This window comes from Cornus florida, unplaced genomic scaffold, assembly GCF_030987335.1.
Source record: "Cornus florida cultivar Cherokee Brave unplaced genomic scaffold, ASM3098733v1 CherokeeBrave_3.0.0_Hap2_Chr08, whole genome shotgun sequence".
Lineage (NCBI taxonomy): Eukaryota > Viridiplantae > Streptophyta > Magnoliopsida > Cornales > Cornaceae > Cornus > Cornus florida.
In genome coordinates this window covers 97,996,153-98,017,457 of record NW_026775578.1, presented here as the reverse complement: position 1 = coordinate 98,017,457, position 21,305 = coordinate 97,996,153, and the positions used below count along the sequence as shown (strand labels likewise).

General features: G+C 35.9%; 2 protein-coding genes across 3 annotated transcripts in view; one reads left to right on the top strand and one right to left on the bottom strand.

The window, feature by feature from the left end:
• Positions 1-4,026: 4,026 nt before the first annotated feature.
• On the top strand, positions 4,027-4,527 carry LOC132270605 (uncharacterized). Its single transcript, XM_059771778.1, has one exon. It carries the CDS (start codon positions 4,027-4,029, stop codon positions 4,525-4,527), a length of 501 nt encoding a protein of 166 aa, XP_059627761.1.
• A 4,964-nt stretch (positions 4,528-9,491) lies between these two features.
• LOC132268303 (RCC1 domain-containing protein RUG3, mitochondrial) overlaps positions 9,492-21,305 on the bottom strand; it is a 45,458-nt gene continuing 33,644 nt past the window's right edge. The window contains exons 4-7 of one of the 2 annotated variants that reach the window (XM_059769137.1): positions 11,380-11,508; positions 11,114-11,269; positions 10,395-10,575; positions 9,492-10,253 (exon numbers count right to left, since the gene is read on the bottom strand). In XM_059769137.1, the coding sequence (XP_059625120.1) occupies positions 10,232-10,253; positions 10,395-10,575; positions 11,114-11,269; positions 11,380-11,508 (488 nt within the window). In that variant the 3' untranslated portion in view covers positions 9,492-10,231. The remainder of the gene's footprint in view (positions 10,254-10,394; positions 10,576-11,113; positions 11,270-11,379; positions 11,509-21,305) is intronic. The other variant, XM_059769138.1, reaches the window with a different exon arrangement.

Genomic DNA, 21,305 nt, shown 5'->3' with positions numbered 1-21,305 from the left:
GATTAATTTTTCATTGTCTTCCCAGTGGTGTGCTCGATAGCACTTGAATCCATTTTTTTGCAAAATGACCATTTTGCCCCTAGGTTCCTTTTTGTCCGTTTTTGAAACGACTCTTCCGCATTGGTTTTCCTTTGGGTTCCATGACCTCATTGAGGGTCACATTGGTGTCTTAGAGACACATTGTATCTCTAGAGACCGTTGTTTCACCTTTCACTTCCGCGTTTCGGACCGTTATCGAGTCATCTTTTGGTCATCACTGACGCACCGGGTTTACAAAACTTGGGCCGTCACATACAATAACCATAGATGAAATTTTAATCATCTAACACATAACAATTTAATTACACTTTGGCAAATCAACCATGCCATTATAAATATATTTACTTCTATATATTGGCAATTCAACTATGCCTCCTTTAAGTATATTCATTTATACATTGGCAAATCAACCATGCCTCTACAAGTATATTTATTTATACATTAGTAATTCAATCATGCCTCCAGAAGTATATATATTTATACTTGTAAACTAGTAACTCAATTGTACTTCCTATGTATGTATTTCATTCATACAAATACTTAGGTAATATATTTATGCTTTTGGTAACTCATTCATGCCTACAATTTAACCATGTACCAACTTTAAACTTAATAATAACCTAAATCATACATAAACATCTCATGCATATTATACGCATATCAATAATTTAACAACCAGCCTATTATGATTTAATCAACCATACTACCTATAAAGCATGATATACCAAATAAGAATAATAATATCAATTATCTTAAATGATATATACGCATACACATATATTATATAATATATAAATATGTATAAGACCTTTCATAATAATCCTTGATTATTTAAATCATATATATATATACATCAATAATTATATATATATATATACACACATCCATCCATACTACTCATAAATTAATTAAACCATATATACACATATATAAGTAATTATATATATATATATATATATATATATATATATATACATACACACACACACACACACACACACACCTCCTTCCATCCCAAATTATTAATTAATTATATATACACACATTAAATACCGTAGTGATACTCTATGGCTCTCAGAACAACAAGAATATCTCCCCTAGTGGTTGGTTTCAACCCTAACAGCGTTGAAATTAAATCTGGAAATTCACTGGACCCCACAGGACCTTACCGGGACCTTAAACACCACCTCACGCTCCCCCGCGCACCGACACACGCGCCTAAAGCCTCTGTACGCTCCTCTACGTGCCACCTAGCATTGGCAGTTGACCTCACGCGCTCTCACACGCTACCCAAGCTCCTGATTCTCCTTCTGGCTGACGTGGTGCTCTGTTATTTGCTGGATGTAACTTGTCCCTATGCGCGCATTATACCAGATCACTTCACCGCACCTCCATGCTTCTGCGCCGCACCATATCAATCTCTCTTTTAATCTAGCCGCATCTAAGGCTTAGATTCATGGCACACTGAATCCCTATAGGACCACATCACACCGGATCAATCTATTTATATTAAATTAATCCTATGGCCGAAATTAGCGGTTGTACCAACTTCCTATGTACACGCCCAGATCAGATCATCCGCATATTATTAGGACCATCCTAGGGTCCTGATTTGGGCGCACCAAAAGGCTTGTGTGCTGCGCCGCACAAAATCTAACTCCTTTAACGCCAAAACAGTTACGCCTCTAGTAATGAATAAAAACAAAATATATGTATATAATGCCTAGAAATAAATTTAAAACAAATCCAATAAATTCTCTAAAAATATTAAACCAGTCCAGAAAATGTCAGAAAATTATAAAAAATTCCTAGAAATTCTATAAATTCTAAATAACCCTCTTGGGTCATAGATCAATCATAACCGTTGATTTTAAAAATATATACAACACCACATCACACCGGATCAATCTATTTATATTAAATTAATCCTATGGCCGAAATTAGCGGTTGTACCAACTTCCTATGTACACGCCCGGATAAGATCATCCGCATATTATTAGGACCATCCTAGGGTCCTGATTTGGGCGCACCAAAAGGCTTGTGTGCTGCGCCGCACAAAATCTAACTCCTTTAACGCCAAAACAGTTACGCCTCTAGTAATGAATAAAAACAAAATATATGTATATAATGCCTAGAAATAAATTTAAAACAAATCCAATAAATTCTCTAAAAATATTAAACCAGTCCAGAAAATGTCAGAAAATTATAAAAAATTCCTAGAAATTCTATAAATTCTAAATAACCCTCTTGGATCATAGATCAATCATAACCGTTGATTTTAAAAATATATACAACACCCATATATATATATACAATGAAAAATTTGATAATTCAAAAATAAAAAATAATAATTTATGCTTTTAATTATTCCGATCTAACCATAATTTTAAACAAATAAAATTAATCTAAACATTGATACTCAATGTGAAATCCTTATGAGTTCTAAGAGGAAAGATAGAGAAAGACTCGTCTTTGAAACGAAACCGACGTCTCAAGCCTCGATTGTCTCTTCTAATTCCGGCGTCCTCTTTCTCCGATCCGGCCTCCTCTTTGTCAACCTTCTCTTCTTCTTCTCTCTTTGTCTCTCTTATTTTTCTAACGTGTAAAACTTTTTAACCCTAAACCTTATGTGTATATTTATACACATTAAAATCCAAATCATATTCCTAGTAGGACTACCAAATAAAAGAAATAATAATTATTAAATAATATATATACACAGATATTATATAATATATATTTGTATATTTCCTTCCATGCTAATCATTAACTAATTAAATCATATACATATATACATATATCAATGTATATATATATATATATATATATATATATATATAATTATATGTATATAAATATATTTCATCCCATAATATATATATATATATAATTAATTAATTATTATTATTAATTATTATTATGGGATGAAATATATATATATATATATATATATATATATATAATTATGCAAAGATAATTATTTAAATATCTTTATAACCATGGGCCTTATTAATTAACCCAACAAGGCTTCTTTCAAGCCAAAGACCACATCCTTTGGTCCAACTTCCCTTAAGCCCAATCTAATTAATTTAAATAAATCAAATAATTAAATAATCGCTTAAATTAAAACAAATAATTACATGAAGCATATAAACAAAGCAAAAATCACAACCAAATCACACCATACCAATAAAATCAACACACTAACAATTCAATCAATAATCAAGCACACACACAAACAATCATCATATATAATCGTGAAATGTAATTTAATTAAAATAAGACAGTTAGTCTAAACACTCAATTAAATAAAATAAATCATTTAAAAATAAAAATAAAAGCAATTAAACCCAAATAAATCAAACAAATCATTTAAAAATAAAATAAAAGTAATTAAGTCCAATTGATAAATCCTTTAAAATATCGGGGTATTGTAGATGCGGACGATCACCATTAGGAGACGGACCTTATTCAATTGCACTATTTTTAGACAATGGTATACACTTAATTAAGTGGGAATACGCTCCACCTTAGGGGGTATTTTCTCTTAGAGGCCAAAGATAAATCGGCTGCCATATTTCATTTGGCATAAGATGCCTAGACAGTGGGATATGGTGGAAATTGTTTCCATCTAATCAAGGTATTGACATGATCTCTTGGTAGTGGCATGTTCTTAGTGCCCCCTAGGAGAAACGAGTGAATACCTATAGGGATTATGATTACCGATGTTTTCATTTCATTAGTGGTTTAAAGAGACCTATGGAGAGAATATATGAAAACTAAAGTTTATTTTTGTTTTCTGAATGTATACCCTTTTTTTATGCATGAATGTTTATATATATTTCAGACGTTGAATGTTTTCAGTCCACTTGCTGCTATACTTAAGGACAACAAATTGACCGGGCCGAACTATGTTGACTAGAAGAAAAATCTTCGCATTGTGCTTACTGCACAGGAGTACAACTTTGTGCTCAAGAGTGCCCTCCTATGCCTAGCCCTGATGATAGTCATGAGATAAAGGAAATGTATGAGAAGTGGCAAAAGGCTGATGAAATGGCCAAGTGCTATATTTTAGCTATAATGTCAAACGTTTTACAACAACAGCATCAATCTTTTGTCGCTGCTCGTGACATTTTATTGAACCTTAAGGAAATGTTTGGGGAACAAAGTAGAGTGGCACGACAAGTCGCAATGAAACAGATTATGAACGCTCGTATGCCGGAAGGAACTCCAGTTGGCGATCACCTTTTAAAAATGATTTCTGTTTTAAATGAACTGGAGATTCTTGGGGCAGACATAGATGGTGAAACCCAAGTTGATATAATTCTGCAATCATTGCCAGAGTCATTCAATCAATTCAAACTAAATTATTCTATGAACGGCATGGCTTATTCTTTATCGGAACTGATGAATGCTTTGAAAGCTGCAAAAGAAATTTTTAAGGGTCAAGGGAGTGTTCACATAGTAAAAAAAGGGTTCTTCTTCTAATGGAAAGCCGAAAGGCAAGAACCACAATAAGAAGCAAGGTTCCACTGTCGCCAAAAAGGTTGGTACTAGTGTTGGGATTTTCAAGGCTAAGGGCAAGGCTAAAATCAAATGAAATTGTTTCCATTGTGGTAAGGAAGGGCACTGGAAAAGGAATTGTCAGGTGTATCTAGCAAAGAAGCACTCTGAAGATATGCTTCAATCACTCATTATTAATACATAATATGTGGTTAGATCTACGGATACCTGGTTTGTAGATTCTGGAGCCACTAACCATGTTTGCAATTTATTGTAGGGTTCCAGGAAATTAGAAGACTGAGTGAAAGGGAGATATCTATCTTCATCTTGCTTCACAAGCAAGGGTGGCGGCAGTATCAGTAGGAGTAGTTATTTTGAAATAAATGATAAGAATTTATTATTAAAAATTATCTTTATGTACTAGAGAGTATAAGATACTTAATTTCTATTTCAATTTTTTTAAAATCTGGGTTTTCAATATCTTTTGATTCAGAAGTTTTAATAAATAAAAATAAAAAGTTTATTTATTATGGTACATTGATGGATGGTCTTTATTTAATTATTCCTACACCTCACTCCTTGTATGATACTAAAATAATTGATGTATTGAATGTCTTACCATTAAAAGGAAAGATTCCTTCGAATAACTCTATATATTTTTGGCATATGCGGTTAGGTCATATTACTCTAAATAGGATCCAAAGACTGTTAAAGGATGGGTCTTTGGGCTTTTTACTGGTTAAACCATTCCCAGTTTGCGAATCCTATTTAGTGGGTAAAATGACCGAAAGGCCTTTTAAGGCCAAGAGGCATAAAAGCTAAAGAGATACTAGAGTTGGTGCATATGGATGTATGTGGTCCTATAAATGGGATCATATCCCAAACTTCTACGCCAGACACACCATAACAAAATGGTATTATAGAAAGAAGGAATAGAACTTTACTGGACAAGGTAAGATTAATGATCAGTTATTCAAGTCTACCAGTATTCTTTTGGGGCTCTATCTAAAGTAGTTCCAAACACTCCCAAGGATTTGTATACGAGGTGTAAGCCTAGTTTACAAAATTTATGTAAGTGGGAGTGTCCTGCATGTATGTGGAAATGAAAGCTTGAGAAGATGTTTGTCTATTTGTGGGGTACCCAAATGGTACAAAGGGCTATTCATTTTATGATCCTAAGGAGAAAAAAGTGTTTGTTAGCATGAATGCTACTTTTCTCGAGGAGGATTATATAATGAATCACCATCCTCGAAGTATGGTTGTTTTAAAGGAGATGATAGATACACCAATCAATCCAAGAGTGGATATGACAGTTATTGATGATTAGACATCATAAACTACGAGTTCAGAATCTTTTATTATATCGGAACCTTAACGTAGTGGGAGGGTTATCAGGCCATCTGATAGGTTAATGTTTTCGGAAAAGTCTGACGAGGTGATCCCAGAAGAACAAAGATCCCTCTATACTTATGAAAAAGTTATGAATGATTGTGACTCAGAACATTCGTTTTGATCGTAGTCAAATCATTTGAACATGATTAGAATGTGAATGGGCCTTGTGTATACAAGAAGAGTGATGGAAGTGTAGTGGTGTTTTAAAGACATAGTTCAGCATCAGGATATTGTTGTCAATAAGATTGCATTTGCAAATAACCTTGCAAATCCTTTCACTAAGACTCTACCTACTATGGTTTTTGAGACTCATATTAAAGGGATGGGTGTTAGATGTAATGGTAATTGGTTTTGAGTGCAAGTGGGAGATTGTTAGGATAATATGCCCTATAAGCCAATTATTTATTATTAATTTGATATTTTATTAATAAATGTGATATTCATGCATTGGGCTTTACATATATTTGCATGAAATGCATTATTGCCCTCAAGTTGCATTATAGGTGACTTAAGTGTGTAAATGAGATTTACACGTAGGAGATTTGGGCTTACCGGTTTCTTGCACCTTGGCATTGTTCGCAATCAGTGATAGAAATTGGGCACTTTTATCTGTAAGACTATAACACACTTGACCTCTATAAGATATTATGGTTTGTCTCGACCATTGGGATAGTTGACTCTAGGCAGTGTGTTAGTGTGCTTGGAGTTGGATCACCATAAGATCGCATCATACAATGTACTGTTATTATTTTGGTGTGTTTCTTATCTACTAAATTCATAAGCTCTAAATCCTAAGGGATTTAGTGAACTCAAGTTTCAATACTACTCACTTTGACTTACCAATGTGTGAGATCTTTTAAGGTCAATACCACGGTATCTTGGGTGGCTAATGTTGGAGCTCTGGGAATACAAATGCTCAACATCGAATCCACACTCATTATAAGAGTTAGAATATCCCCTTCATGCAATTTTATAAGTTTGACCACTAGAACCTGGCCAAGGCATTTTAGTAAAATGTTTACTAAATTATTTTTCTATTATTTATTTTGAAAAATCTTTTTTATAAAAGAATTTAATTCAGTGATCACAAGGATTAAATTGGTTACTCAAGGAATATAAGAACTAAGTATGCCTTAGGTAGGACAATATTTATTTTCCTTGAGGCTACTTATGGATATTCGGTAGTGGAGGGGTTTATATGTAATTGTTTAGTAGGAGAGAGCCTAGTTGTAATTTCTGAATCCTATAATGCAATTACAATACTATTGTGGTGATTATTGTAATTAATTTAATAGGAACTCTATCTCTATCCAATTGGAGCTAGGATAAGAATCCCTTTTGATCCTCATCTCTAGCCCCATCTATATACGTGATATATATCCCAGGTTGATCATTCAATTATTCACGCACAAACCTACAGGATACAGAATAATTGAGAGTGAGAAATATAGGGTTTCCATAAAATTGTGTATTTCGGGGATATAGAAGTGAAGCTTTAATGGTGTTCAAGGCTAAAGGAAGAGCAATCCAATTCACTGTTATTCTTAGAGTGTTGACTATTAATCAATCGTCTAAAAGGTATGAGATCTCTTTTTCCATACTTCTTGATTTGATGAAAAATCACGTGGATAAGATCCAGAAATTTTATAATTGTTTCCGTTTTTCCTTCATGAGCATCAGCAAAAGGCATTGTAGCCCATTTGCTTTTTAGTAATTTAAGTCTGAATAGAAGCTTTTTTATTCAAACCTTCTGTTATCTCTTAATTTAGATGTTATACTTAATAGATTCAAATTTAGGTTATACTATTAAAAGTTTTTCCTCCTTATTCACCTCTCCCTTGTACTAGTTTTCCCTTGCTTCAGTGATAAAAGGCTCTTGGAAGATTTTTTTGTCTTGCTCTTTGGATGTTGCCTCTTTGCAAGTTACATAAAAAAAATTCTTCGAAGACTTGGTGGTGAACTGACAAGGACTCTTAGCCCATTAGAGAAAAGTAATTTTACGTGATCTAAGAAGACTTAGAAGCAGGGAAGACATTAAATATTACCAACAAATTAAATCTAAGAAGACCAAAGCAGGGAAGATGCTAAATCTAAGAAGATTTAGAAGCAGGGAAGACGTTAGAAATTTGATTTGTATAATTAGATTATCTCATTAAGCAGTTTTAATAATACATAAAAATTGAGTACAAAGAGGAAGGCCTTAGGCAGAAAATAGTAAAAGACAAAGTTTGGTATCGTAGCCATACACAAGAAGTAAGAGATAACCTTGCTATCGTAGGCATACCAAGAAAGCACAAAGACAAAAAAACATTAACAAAAATTTGAAAACAGGTGATCTGCTTAAGTTTGTTGTGGTGACTGAAATGTAAAATAATAATATTTTTCATACAAATTCCTAAATCCCTTTAATCATAACTCAAGTATCAGTCTCGACAATCCTTGGTGTGACATTTCCCGTACATGAAAGAGTAACCGAATCCCCTCCCAACGAACCCCCTCCCAACACAGAATTTGAGCGAAGTGGTACACCATCCAAATATGCAATTGCAATATCAGACTCTGAAGTTGCTGAAAATATTGAAAAGTTTCGAAAAGGCACTAGGATATTAAAGCTTGAACCATATTCCTTCTCTCCTTGGGCAATTGAAGATGATAAAAAGATTCGGCTAAAAAAAGAGCAGAGGAAATTGTTAAGTCATGTTGCAGCTACTGGCGGCTCAATCGCCGCCGTCCATACGATTCTACAACATTCAATGAAAAATAAAATAAAAATATGAGGGCATTATTAGTATTTCACATTCATGAATTTTATATTTTTTATAATAAATTAATAACTGAGGGTAAATTAATAATTGTATCAGTTTGCCGGTTGGAAAGTTGTCTCTGATCGCCTTAAAGGGAGTATTTTACTTACTTTTAATAGTTGAGGGGGGTAACTTACTCTCAAAAATAATTCGGGCAGCATTATACAACAATTGTATAGTTTAGAAGTTTTTTTTTGCCCTTTTGCCAACTATTAATTATAATTCTTTTTACATTCCTTATTGATTGGTTTGTTAACTTTCTTCTTTTCTTCTTGGTTTGCGTTAAAGTTATTAAATGTACATGATGTTTTGGAATTGGGACTTCTTCGCTGATCCTATTTTTTTGTTTTGGGGGTTAGAAGTTGGTTGACAGTTGTATAACTTTTGCTCCCTACTATTCTAAAGCTTATATTTGTTTTATGTTAGTTTGGGATGTCTTTATTCCTTTTAGTTGTTTTCTGCTTTACATAGGCCTTGTTGATTTTTTAATTAAAAGTGCATTTAATCGTTCATTCAGATTGTATTTAAATTCAGAGTTTGTAAAATATTTTTTAATTGTTCATTTACTTTAGTGTTTGCAAACATTTAAGTGTAAATTCAGATTGTGTGGCTAGTTGAAGGTTGATTTGAGGATTTTATTTTATTTTATTTTATTTTCTCCTGACGTTTAACAGGACAAATTTTGAGAGATTAAAATTCTCTGTATTATCTTGTGTTTTGCTCTTCCATATTCTCTTGCCTTTTTACTATATGTTCTTTTTTTTTTCTTTTTTTTTTTGGCCTTGGGGGGACAATGAAGGGAGCAAACGAGCTTTGAGAGTCGCATTTGTGTGATTTTTTAAAACTTGATGTCTACTTTGCATTTGAATCAAGAGCAACTTTTAAAAGGTCAAATTGTTTTTCAACCAATACACAGTACTCCTCCCCATGTAGGGAGTGTGATGCAACAGTGGCAGACCGCCGCCAGCACTCCTCCCCACACATTATTTTTCTATCCAACCAAACAAATAGTGAAGAAGACAATATTCATGGACCCTCCGGAGGGATGTCCCAACTATCCATTTTCCTCTCCCTTCCATTCATTTTTTTCATCCCTCGAGGGGCACAAAGGAATCGGTTCATAATTATATTTATAGCAAAGTACAGACATTATACAGATCCCCCAAAGAGCATAGTCAAAGGTCCAAATTAACAATTAGAAGTACATTTGCTGCAAATCGTGTCATTTCTAGAACGGTTCTAATACATATCTTGGATGGATCTCAAGTTCCACAAAACCTTTCTTCCACAACGGTCCAACTCATATGAGAACAATTCAAACATTTTAACAACAAAGGTCCATCAGCAGGAGAATATGAGAAGGGGACCTCACTGCATCTGTCTTGCACGTTCATCTTTTTAGGATTGTGCAACCACTCTTTCACCATTACCATACACGTGAACGAGATGGAATTTCAAGGGTATCACTTGTGACCCGTAACGATTTCATTTGTTCAATTTTCCTGATCCTCGTAACTGCAATATTGGCAAGAAGCAGTCCAAAGCAGAAGCATGCGTAATTTGGAAGGCTTAGAAAAGCCAGAGAGAAACAATTTAAATAGATCTCCAATGGATGCACTATGTCATGAAAGGCAAACTACTCTCTAGCTACCTAACCTTGAAACCAAGCACAGAGCATGAGATGCACCAATCGCTACAGACAGCACGTTGTGGGTCCCCAATCCATCGTCGTCCATCAGAAAATTAACTTCAACGGGAGACAGTTGTACCACTGGCAGCCCAGGAACCCCTAATTGTGAATCCCTGGCATATCCCCACATGTACAACTTCCCTTTATCTGTCCATTGCAAGAAATAACTCTTTAGTAATTTATTTTTTATGTATCTTTTGACAAGTCACTGTCAATTTTTACACTGCAAAAATCAATAAAATAAATGCAGGGAAATAACATATTACGTGAGATGCAATGACTCAGAGTACACAATGTCCACACACTACAATAAGGGACCGGATTCCCATGGCCAAAGATAAAGAGGACATGTACCATAAGCAAAAATTAGGCAGGGTCCAAATTATTGACCTGTAGTAGTCTCTTAAAACATGTCTCTAGATTTACTCTTTAGGTTTTTTACGGAAGAGAATATTTTCCAGGTTATGAACAATGCATAAAGTTCAATCCATATCTGAATATCCTCTGCATCTCTGCATCAGTCACAAGGGAAGACATGGACATGCTTTCACGACTTCGTAAAATACAGGATTAGAAGATATGATGCGCTTGTGTTACACATGCACCCCAAAGAAAATGAAAAACCAATTCTTTGAAGAATTAACCAATACACCATCACTAAACATAATGACTCAATTCATCTTACCAGTTATAGCTGCTGACGATGAACCCCCACAGGCAATAGAGATGATCGTCTCATCAGCTAAAGCCTCAATTATTACAGGAATTTTCTCATTTTTAGTAGAAGAATGACCCAACTGACCATGTCCACCATGACCCCACGAAAGTACTTTACCTTCATCTGAAATTATATAACAGGTATCATACAAACCAATACCCTACAAGGAAAAGATATATATATCTACACACACATATAGTCATGGTTTAAGTCATAAGAGTCTGCAGTCGTACCCGTTAAAGCAAGAGAGTGATATCCACCACTTGCTATATGAACAATACAAACATCTTTGAGGGTAGGAACTGGTTGTGGTTGCCAACCACCAATCTTGTCACCTCTTCCAAGCTCATAGTTGGAGTTTGCTGTGAAAAGACAGCAAGAAAATGTTGCTGGTAAGATATGCTAATTTTACATGGTAAATGAAAACAAAATGGCAACTATTTAGGGAAAAAAAACAAAATGGCAACTACATTCCCAGCTGAACCTATATGGCAAAGAATCAGATCTAAAAAAAATTTAGTAATTTCATATTTCATCAAATTGAAAAACATACTTCTAACTCACCACTTCATGGGCAAAAATAAACTAATGTACATAATATAATGCTATAGAATTGTCAATTTAATCTCCAGCTGAAAAATGACCGTCTTAATATAAATATATATCTTTGGCTTATTATAAAGTTCATTAAGCAATGCGTTTGATAGCCTTCACTAGAAAAAGAGAGGATTGCATTCGTTAACTTTGACCACGAGTGAAAAACCTTTGTCAAGACTATATGAACGCAAATCCTAAAAATATTTGAGTAAATTATAGGGTGTTCCCTTCATTGATGCATTGCATTTGCTTCTGGATGCTTTAATTTATGGGCAAAGTATACAATATTGGCACTGCTTTGCAGTGAAAAGTAGGTAACATTTATGGTGTTTTTTGAAAAAAAGTAAATCAGTTAGTCCAAGATAATAAGCTTAGATTATGGACTTAACATTGACTATGTTAAGGGATGAAATCGGATTCAACGAGTCTGGAGACCTTCCTCTCCTATGGATTCGACACCTCGGCTTCATGCCGAGTCTGGAGACCTTCCAGATTCGTCTGCTTACAGCGCCTTGTTGGCCGCTTAATTTATCTAACAAATTATTAGAGATATATTCCCTCCCATTATTTGGCCGGATGGTTTTAACAATAGTATTAAACTGGGTTTTAATCGTTTGTAAGAAAGAAATAAATGTAGACAATACTTTAGAACGTGACTTAAGTAAATAAACCCAAGTACAACGAGAGTAATCGTCAATAAACGTCACATAATATTTATGACCAGAGTAAGAAGGAACAGGGGAATGTCCCCATACATCATAATGAATAAGATCAAATAAACAAGGACTACAATGCATGCATGAAATATAAGAGGTGCGTGAGTGTTTAGAAAGCTCACACACAACGCACCAAAACTGATGGGTTCTACAAGTTGTTCAGGAACAAAGATAATAAATGCTGAAAATTAGCATGTCCTAGACGAGCATGCCATAAATCAAGAGTTTGGTTCGTAAAAGAATGCCTTCCATAGTCCGGTAATATGGAAGCATGTGCAAGAATTGGAGATGTCCCAAAGATGTACAGTCCGTCCCTCTCATACCCCCTGCCAAAAATCTTCTTCGTAGCTAGGTCCTGAAAAACAGAGTGATCAGGAAAGAAAGTCACTAAGCAGGCCAAGGAACAAGTTAAGCGGCTTACAGATAATAGTTAAGGGAAAGGTTAGGCGTATGAAGAACAGACTTCAAAGATAAATCAGGAGATAAAGGGACAGTACCCTTACTAATGATCGGTGTAAAAGAATCATCAGCAAGGTGTACCCGCCCGGAGGACGCTTCCATATCCGAAAAATATCGAGACTCACCAGTCATGTGATCGGAAGCACCAGAATCTATGACCCAAGTTGGAGGAACAATACCAGACTGAGAGGTATGGAATGCAGATGGGGTACCTAAGTGAACTGCAGTTGATGTAGCTGAAGGGATAATACATAAGTGAGCTGCAGCAGATGTAGCTGAAGGGAGAGATGCCTGTGATAAATGATCTCGGATAATAGACCCAATTTGTGTATGCAATTGATGCATATCAATACATCTAGGCGGAGGAGCAGGTGGCTCATGGGCACCAAGGGACTCGACAATAGCAGCAGTAGAAGTTGTAGTGCTGCTAGGTCTGAGATGTGGGTAGAGCTGAGCACTTACACCTAGCATGACCAGTTTTTCCACAGTGTGCACATATAGTAGAACTCCACTGTCCACGGTTACTGCCACAGCCACGGCTGTGAGTACCAGATGGTCTAGAAGAAGCGACTAATGCCATCTGATCAGTGTCAGATGCAGGAAGTGTAGCAGGAGCCATCGAAGGTGTAACCTGACGTCGACAATCATCCCCATCAATAATAGCAAAAGCCTCGAAAAGTGAGGGTAGAGGTGTAGTATTCAGAATTTGAGCACGAAGGGCCTCAAATTCTGGACGGAGTCCCATAAGAAACTGATAAATCTGATGGCGCTTGTGTCTAACCTTAATAATCCCTGTAGCCTCTGCCGAGATATCACTAAGGGACTCACAGTGAGCAAGTTCCTCCCAACGTGACTGAAGGCAAAGTAATCTGCAACTAACAACTTCAAATCGTCTTGGGTAGCTCGAGAGATATCTCGATGTAACTCATAGATCCGGGCTTCATTACGAGCATGAGCATAAGTCTTAGTGAGAGCAGTCCATAAGTACACAGTTTCGTGATACATAAACATATTATAAATACACCGCTCCGTAGAATTGAATAACCACCCAAGAATGGTACAATTATCAATGTCCCATTGTGTAAACGTGGGTTCAGCAAGTGCTGGTTTTTTAATAGTGCCCAATAAATATCCACTTTTACCCTGACTCCCTAAATAAAGTCTCACTGATCTCAACCAAGACGGGAAATTTTTCCCGTTTAATAAAATTGTAGTAATCCTTTGGGCTTGGGAACTATGCCCATAGGATGCGTTATCCTTAGTTTGAACAGATTCCATTTCTCAGATTGTGATGATATAGAATCAAATCGTAGATTCTTACCGAATTGCAGATTATAAATACTGTTGTTTGCAAGTCACAAGGGTTGGAGAACTCTTCCAAGTGAGCAACTCTGTCTGCAAGAGTGAAACTCGGCCGGACAATTCGTCAATAACATGTACTAACCTTGTGGAAGTCGACAGAGAATGAAAAGAGGCTGGACGATTCGTCAACAGCACATAACGACCGAGCCGGTCATTGGTTTAGAGAGAGACCCCTCTACCACATGAAGTGATGGAGGGAAGAAGAAATACCCCCGAAGGGGTTTGGTTTGCTTGGGTGTGGTTTAGTGGTTGGTGACTGAAAAATTAAAAGAGCACAAAAAGAGGAGAGGATGAACTAAGAGAAGATGACGTAGAGATTAAGCAGTGGATAGAGTGTCGTGTTCTTGGCTCTGATACCAACTTGAATGTAAAAGGCTCTACAAATTCTCATTAGCCATACTCCTAATTTATATTATAGACTGAGTATTATATAAGTGGAAAGTAAATCAAATCACTGATCCTATGCCTCCAATAGGCACATGATGAAAATAATATCATATAAAATCAAATTAAGATCAGATCAAATCCAATCCCTAAAGATACTCCCAATACAGATCAAATCCCTATATTTTCTCCCAATAAGAATCATAAGATTCTACCAGACTAGTAGAAAATAATTCGAACTAATTTATTAAACAATAATATCTTATAATATTGCAAGAATAAGCCTAAAACAAAAATAAAAATAAAAAATGTATAAAAGTAATATTCCAAATATAACTACATACATCTTGGGATAAATTCATTCATATATCTAAGAGAATGTAGCTGAAAAGGTAGAGCTCTCATGACAACTATCCAACATCAACTCAATTAGAATTGCGAAAGACCTAACTTGACACCTCTTTTTTTGTCTATAAAAAATATCTGCATTGTACTAAAGGAAGGAATAAACAAATTTTCATTATATGAAATTAAACACTGAACTTAAATTAAATAGTCTAATACCTAGTAACAATTGACTAGATCAAAACTAAAGAAAATGTAAACCAAGAAGACAAGAACAAAAGTTAGAAACAGAACAAAAAGCCTAGAAAACCCATCCCCTATATTGACTGAAAAATCATAATCAACCATGCATATCAATATAAGGCTCCTCTCAGAGTGGCATTTTGTGTGGACGGCAGTTTGGGGCAAGATTCTGACCTTGGACAATCTCAGAAAGAGAAGACATATTATAATTAATTGGTGTTGTTTATGTAAAAAGGATGGAGAGTCCGTGGATCACCACCTTCTTTTGCATTGTCCCGTGGCTTACGATTGTTGGTGCCTTATTTTTGGTTTGTCCGGCGTCCTTTGGGTTATGCCTCGGTCTGTGAGGGAGTTGATTGATGTGTGGAGGTGATGTAGCGTTGGGGCCACACCTGTGACTTTTGGAGGGCGACCCCTCTTTGCGTTTGGTGGTGCATTTGGAAAGAGCGGAATAGAAGATCTTTTGAAGGGGAGGAATCTTCCATTGGGGCCTTGAAATATGTTATTATTAGCTCTCTTTTTAGTTGGGTGATGAGGAGAAATTGTATATCTATAGAGGAAATCGTTGATTTTTTTGGGTTCTTTCCGTCCTTAGGACCTCTTCCTTGGCTTCGGCCCATGTATATCTTTTGGGATGTGTTCCCCTTTTGAACGCTCTCTAATATATCTTTACTTGTCAAAAAAAAATTTTGGTGAAATAATTACTTTCAAAAGTTGTTAAATGATTATCATATATAAAAAGCTTAGATTCATCAGAACATCGTAACCTTAAGGATATAAGAGAAAATAACCTTTTTTATGTAGGATTAAGGTGTGAGGTATTAAAATTGTTATGTTCTGGCCCGAATTTGGTTCAGGGTCACGTTGCGACCCGTGCACGACCCGATGACCCTGTTGATTGAGCTTTGTGTGGCCCCAATCCCACCAAAGCTCGGGGGTTCAGGAGCAACGGCCCCGAGGAAAACTTTTGACCCGTTTTTGCTTGCACGACGTGGATCCTATTTAGTACTCTCTTGTAACCCGATATACAAGGGCATTTAGGGTTTGTAGTGGGAGTGTGGGACATTAAGAGACACTGAAAATCACATAAAAAATAGTGAGAGTGAGAGTGAAAGCGAAAGCAAGGGTTTTGGGGACTGAAACTTGTAATCTCCAAGTTTTCGCATGGTGAAACCTTTTGCCGGATCTTCACCGTGGACGTAGGCTTTGCCGAACCATGTAAATCTTTGTGTTCTTTGTGTTTGGCATGTTTATTTTTTGTCATGTTTCATGATTGTTGCTTGGGTTTGCTGCATTTGTCGTAATAAAATACATTGAAGAAGATGAAAATAAGAACGGCGTAAGGACTGGATGGCAATTCTATTGAGGCTTAAAATTGTGTAGAAAATGGTGAAATAATTACTTTAAGAAGTTGTTAAATGATTATCATATATAAAGCTTAGATTAGCATAAAATGGTAACCTTAAGAAGATAAGGGCTCTTTTTTTATTTTATTTATTTATTTTTTTTATATATATTAAAAAAAATGTAGTATTAGGGTGTGACGACTAAAAATGCATTGAAGAAGATGAAAATAAGAAGGGCTTAAGGACTAGATGGTAATTCTACTGAGGCTTAGAATGTAGAAGATTATAGCATATCTAGCTAACAAATTATAAAATAAGATTAATTACCGTTAAGAAAGTACCCAACAAGTAGTACAAATGTAATTTTAGAAATATAAAAATAAGGGGGTGATTCAAAATCTTTTTTTTATTAGTATAGAAATATTAGAAAAGCGCTCAAGAGGGGAGCGCATCCCAAAAGAAACATAAGGCCAAAACCAAAAGAACTCCTAAGGCCCCAAATAGCCCAAAAAGTAAACTAACTCCACTGTAGAATTACAATTTCTCCCCATAACCCAACAAAACATAGAGCTAACAATGGCAAACTTTACAACCCCATTAGCAGACTCCTCTCCGTTGAAGGATCTTCTATTCCGCTCCTTCCACAGACACCAACACACACAAAATGGTGCCCTCCTCAAAAAGTCATGGGCTTGGGAACCCACACGACACCCTCTCTGAGCGTCAATCAAACCTCTTGAAGAATGTGGCATGATCCACTGAATACTGAACAGGCCAAAGATAGGCCCAACAATCATGAACCACGAGGCAATGCAAAAGAAGATGATCCCTAGATAAAAAGCCCATGATAGAATCCCTAGATATATCATGTGGCGGGTTATAGAGAGTGATAAATTCACATTATAAAGGGAACTTCTTTTCTTTTATTACTAGGGTTAGGGTTTTTGCAGAGAAGTTAGGGTTAGGGCATATGCATGGTGCTAGCCATTACTAGGGTTTCATACGTAATCCTTAGGCTACTGTAGCCGTGTAGTGTAAAGGAAGAGTGCTTTCAACATGGAGGAGGGTAATGCCTCCGCCCAGCAAAAGCCTAAGGGGTCTAATGGCCAGATTACCTCTCCACCATCCGCTGCATGGAGGAACTTCTTCTAGGTTTCTACCAAGAGTTCCTTTGTGAATCTATCTTTCACAGAGAAGAGTCGTCATGTGGAGAAGATCATAGTTACAGATGATGATGTGGCAGCAGACGTTGAGTACTGGAGACATTCCGTTATTGGTTATGCGTTGGGGAAGAAAGGTTTCTTCCCCTTCCTTAAAAACTTCATTAACAAGCAATGGAACCAAGTTGCGAAAGTTATCTCATTACGGATGGATTATTTCTAGTTAAATTCCAAAATGAGTTTGTGTGTGATCAAATTCTTCAGTGGGCTCATACTTTTGAAGGTTGGCCAGTTATTGTCAAACACGTGCCAAGAATGTTCATTTGGAGAGGGACGTGCTCGTACTATACCCATTTGGATGAAGATTAGAGGGCTGCCTAGTCATTGCTACAACAAAGTGGTGATTTCTAAGGTTTGCTAAAAATTCTCTAAGTGGATGCAAGTAATGGTCGAAGTGGACGTTCATGGTCGATTGCCTAATTCAAGTGAAGACAGGTTGTATTGTCATGACAAATCATTATACGTCAATAGAGGGCATGGCCCCTGGGTGAGAGTGCCTAATGAGTGCTCAAATGTGACGCATTTTAGCACCTAAGCGAGGGTAATTTCATATTTTTGTCTATTTCAGGTCAATAATGTTAAAACGGGCTAAAAATGGTTTCTTAAGGCCTTTTTGGAGTCCAAGTAAGTCTTGGTGAGAATCTGGAGCAAAAGGAGGCTGATCTGGAGCAAAAGGAGGCTGATGCTGAAAAACTGCCAAGTGAGATCGATCGGAGAAAAGTGAGATCGATCGAACTCTGATCGATCGAAGAAAAGTTGGATCGATCGAACTCTGATTGATCGAAAATATTTTGGATCGATCGAAAATGTGCTGGTAGCGAGCTGTCTTATTCTCGAGCGCCCGAACTCCACCTACCACATAGTTGCGGGATTAGATATTTCTGGGGCTGTATTTCTAACTTAGTGACAAAGAAAAGGACCTTATATTTAAAGGGAATTGAACCATTTTTGTAGAGGAGCTTTTATCATTTTATTTTTACATTGTAATTTTATTTTTTCTCTCTAAAAAAGTTAAAGATTAGGGGTAGAAGAAAAGAGAAGAGTGGAGGCTCCAAGAACACATCTCAAGATCTACACACTCTCTCTCTAGAATTCAACAAAAAAAAGGGGGAAGAAGATGGAGCCACGTTTGGGGATTGCCCTTGAGGGTTCCAAGATCACATCCACCTCTTCCATGATTGGCTAGACTTCTCCTTGGGGCTTAGATAAGCCCCAAGTTTGTAATCTAAACCTCTATCTCTTTCATACTTTTTGGAGAATTTATCTTGTGATTAGTGCTATAGCCTTGTGAATAAAATGAATCTTGGATTATTTCTATAATTTCTATGGTTTAATTTTTCCTATTAATTCTCTAGTTTATTTACATGTCTATGTGTGATTAAATTGGGAATTATGTCTCACATGATTCATATGGTTTAATTCTTCCTATTGATTCTCTATTTGATTACATGTTGTCTTATGTGTGATTATTTGGGAATTGATCTCTACACTAGTTTTCTATATTAATTACATGTCTATGTGTGGTTGATTGAGAATCTAGTGATGGCTAGACATGATTTTTATTAGATGGGTTTGTCAATTAATTTGATGAATTATACTTATGCTTGATGGGTTGTTCTACAATTTAATTCATGCTTGTAAGTAGGTAGACAATCTTTACTTGATTTGATATTCCATGACTTATTGTTGCAAATTCCATGATTTTCTAGATTAATGTGTGCTATAATTGTGACTAGTTTGATGGGTCACGCTTAGAATTGATGGGTTGTGCTACACTTAGTTTATTTGTCGGTTAGGTAGACAATTCATACATGAATTTGATGGTCCATGCTTAATATTGCAATTGGTAGTCACCTCTAGATTACAAGAATGTTTTCCCCAATTAGTTGAAAGTGTGTGGTTTGGTGAACAAGTTTGGTGGCGATTCTAATGCACCCCAAGACCTCACTTCTCATCTCTTAAATCCCTATCTCACTTTAGCTTAATTTAATTGCGTTTTAATTAATTGTTTTCTAGAGTAAACAATCAATCTCTCTTTTGCAATCTTGTGATCCACTAGAGTCGAAGTTAAATTCCAACACGTATAATCCCTTGGGACGATCCCTACTCACTCTTGCTACGTTAATAGTAGTGGTGGTAGTGGTTTTTATAAATTTAAACATGACCTAAAAGGCTTTTCTTGAACCGCACATTCACTACATTATTTTGGCGTATACAAGCGGCCTCGTCAATGCCAAAAGGTTATTATTTGTTAATAGGGGGTACGGCTGCTGGGTTAGATTCCCCAAAAAAAATTATACGATAATAGGGGATACAGCCCCTGGGTGCAAGTCCCTAAAGGATTTATACATTACAGGTTAAATAAAATACTCTGGGAAGGAGTCCTATAGGTTTGTTGAGATATTACCTTGAGTTACAGTTTTCTGTTTAAATTGTTATCTTATATGCTGACTTGGTCTGCTTTTGTCTTGCATATTAGGGATATATAGAATTTAAAATACTGTTATTTCCCACTGAGCTGTGTTAGCTCACCCCTAGATTTTCCCCTCCCAGATTCTGCCCATGGTATAGGCTAGAGAGATGATTGCAAGCTTGGGACTTGATGCTTCCTAATCACATGCTTGTTTGACTCACATGCCTAGAAGTAGATGAGTTTTGTATGGTTTGCTATGTGTACATCTTGACTTCAGGTTTGTAATAGTTGGTGATGTAAACAAAGGCTTGTAAACTTCATGTGTAAAGTTTGTAAAATTTGGACCAGTATGTACATTAAAACTTTAACTCTATGTATCTTTGGTCTGATTATGAGTTATGAATGGAAAATCTTTCAAATTCCAGAATTTTGAGTATAGGACAGGTTCCTATTTCTTTTAGAAGTTCAACATTATGTAGGCATATTGCCGAATTTTGCAACTAATAAATCCTTTCAAGGAAAATTTCATTTTCAAGAATTTTAAATACAAAATCATTGAAGCAATACGATTATTTTAACTAGTAAAACAACCTTAGTTTCCTTAAATAACTAAATCCCTATAATCGCACCTTGGGTTTCGGTGGTGACAAAGTTGATGTCGGAAAACGAATGGTGGTGTTCCAAGGAGTAGAGAGGCTACGATGGTGGGTATCACGTGCCTCAAACGCATGGGAAGGGAGTGAAGATAGGAGGGAATCATGAGGATTCTCTTCCAAGGATAAAAACTGATGGAAAAGTTGACTTATTATTCTTTCTGTAAATAGGTTGTACAGATATGATTGTAATTTAGATCCTAATTTTTAGCTCTTAATTTAGGAGAGTAAGGAGAGTTTCCTAGTTTAGCCTAACGTAGGTCTACTCTTGTATTTATATATATCTGTGTAATTCTTTTATAATAAAAAAGTGTGGTTCATTCTTCACAAACTGACAAAAAGGAATGGAGAAAAACTGGCAGGCTATTTGGCATGAGAAGAATGGTGAATAAGGGGAGTCGGTCATATGATTATGAAAACA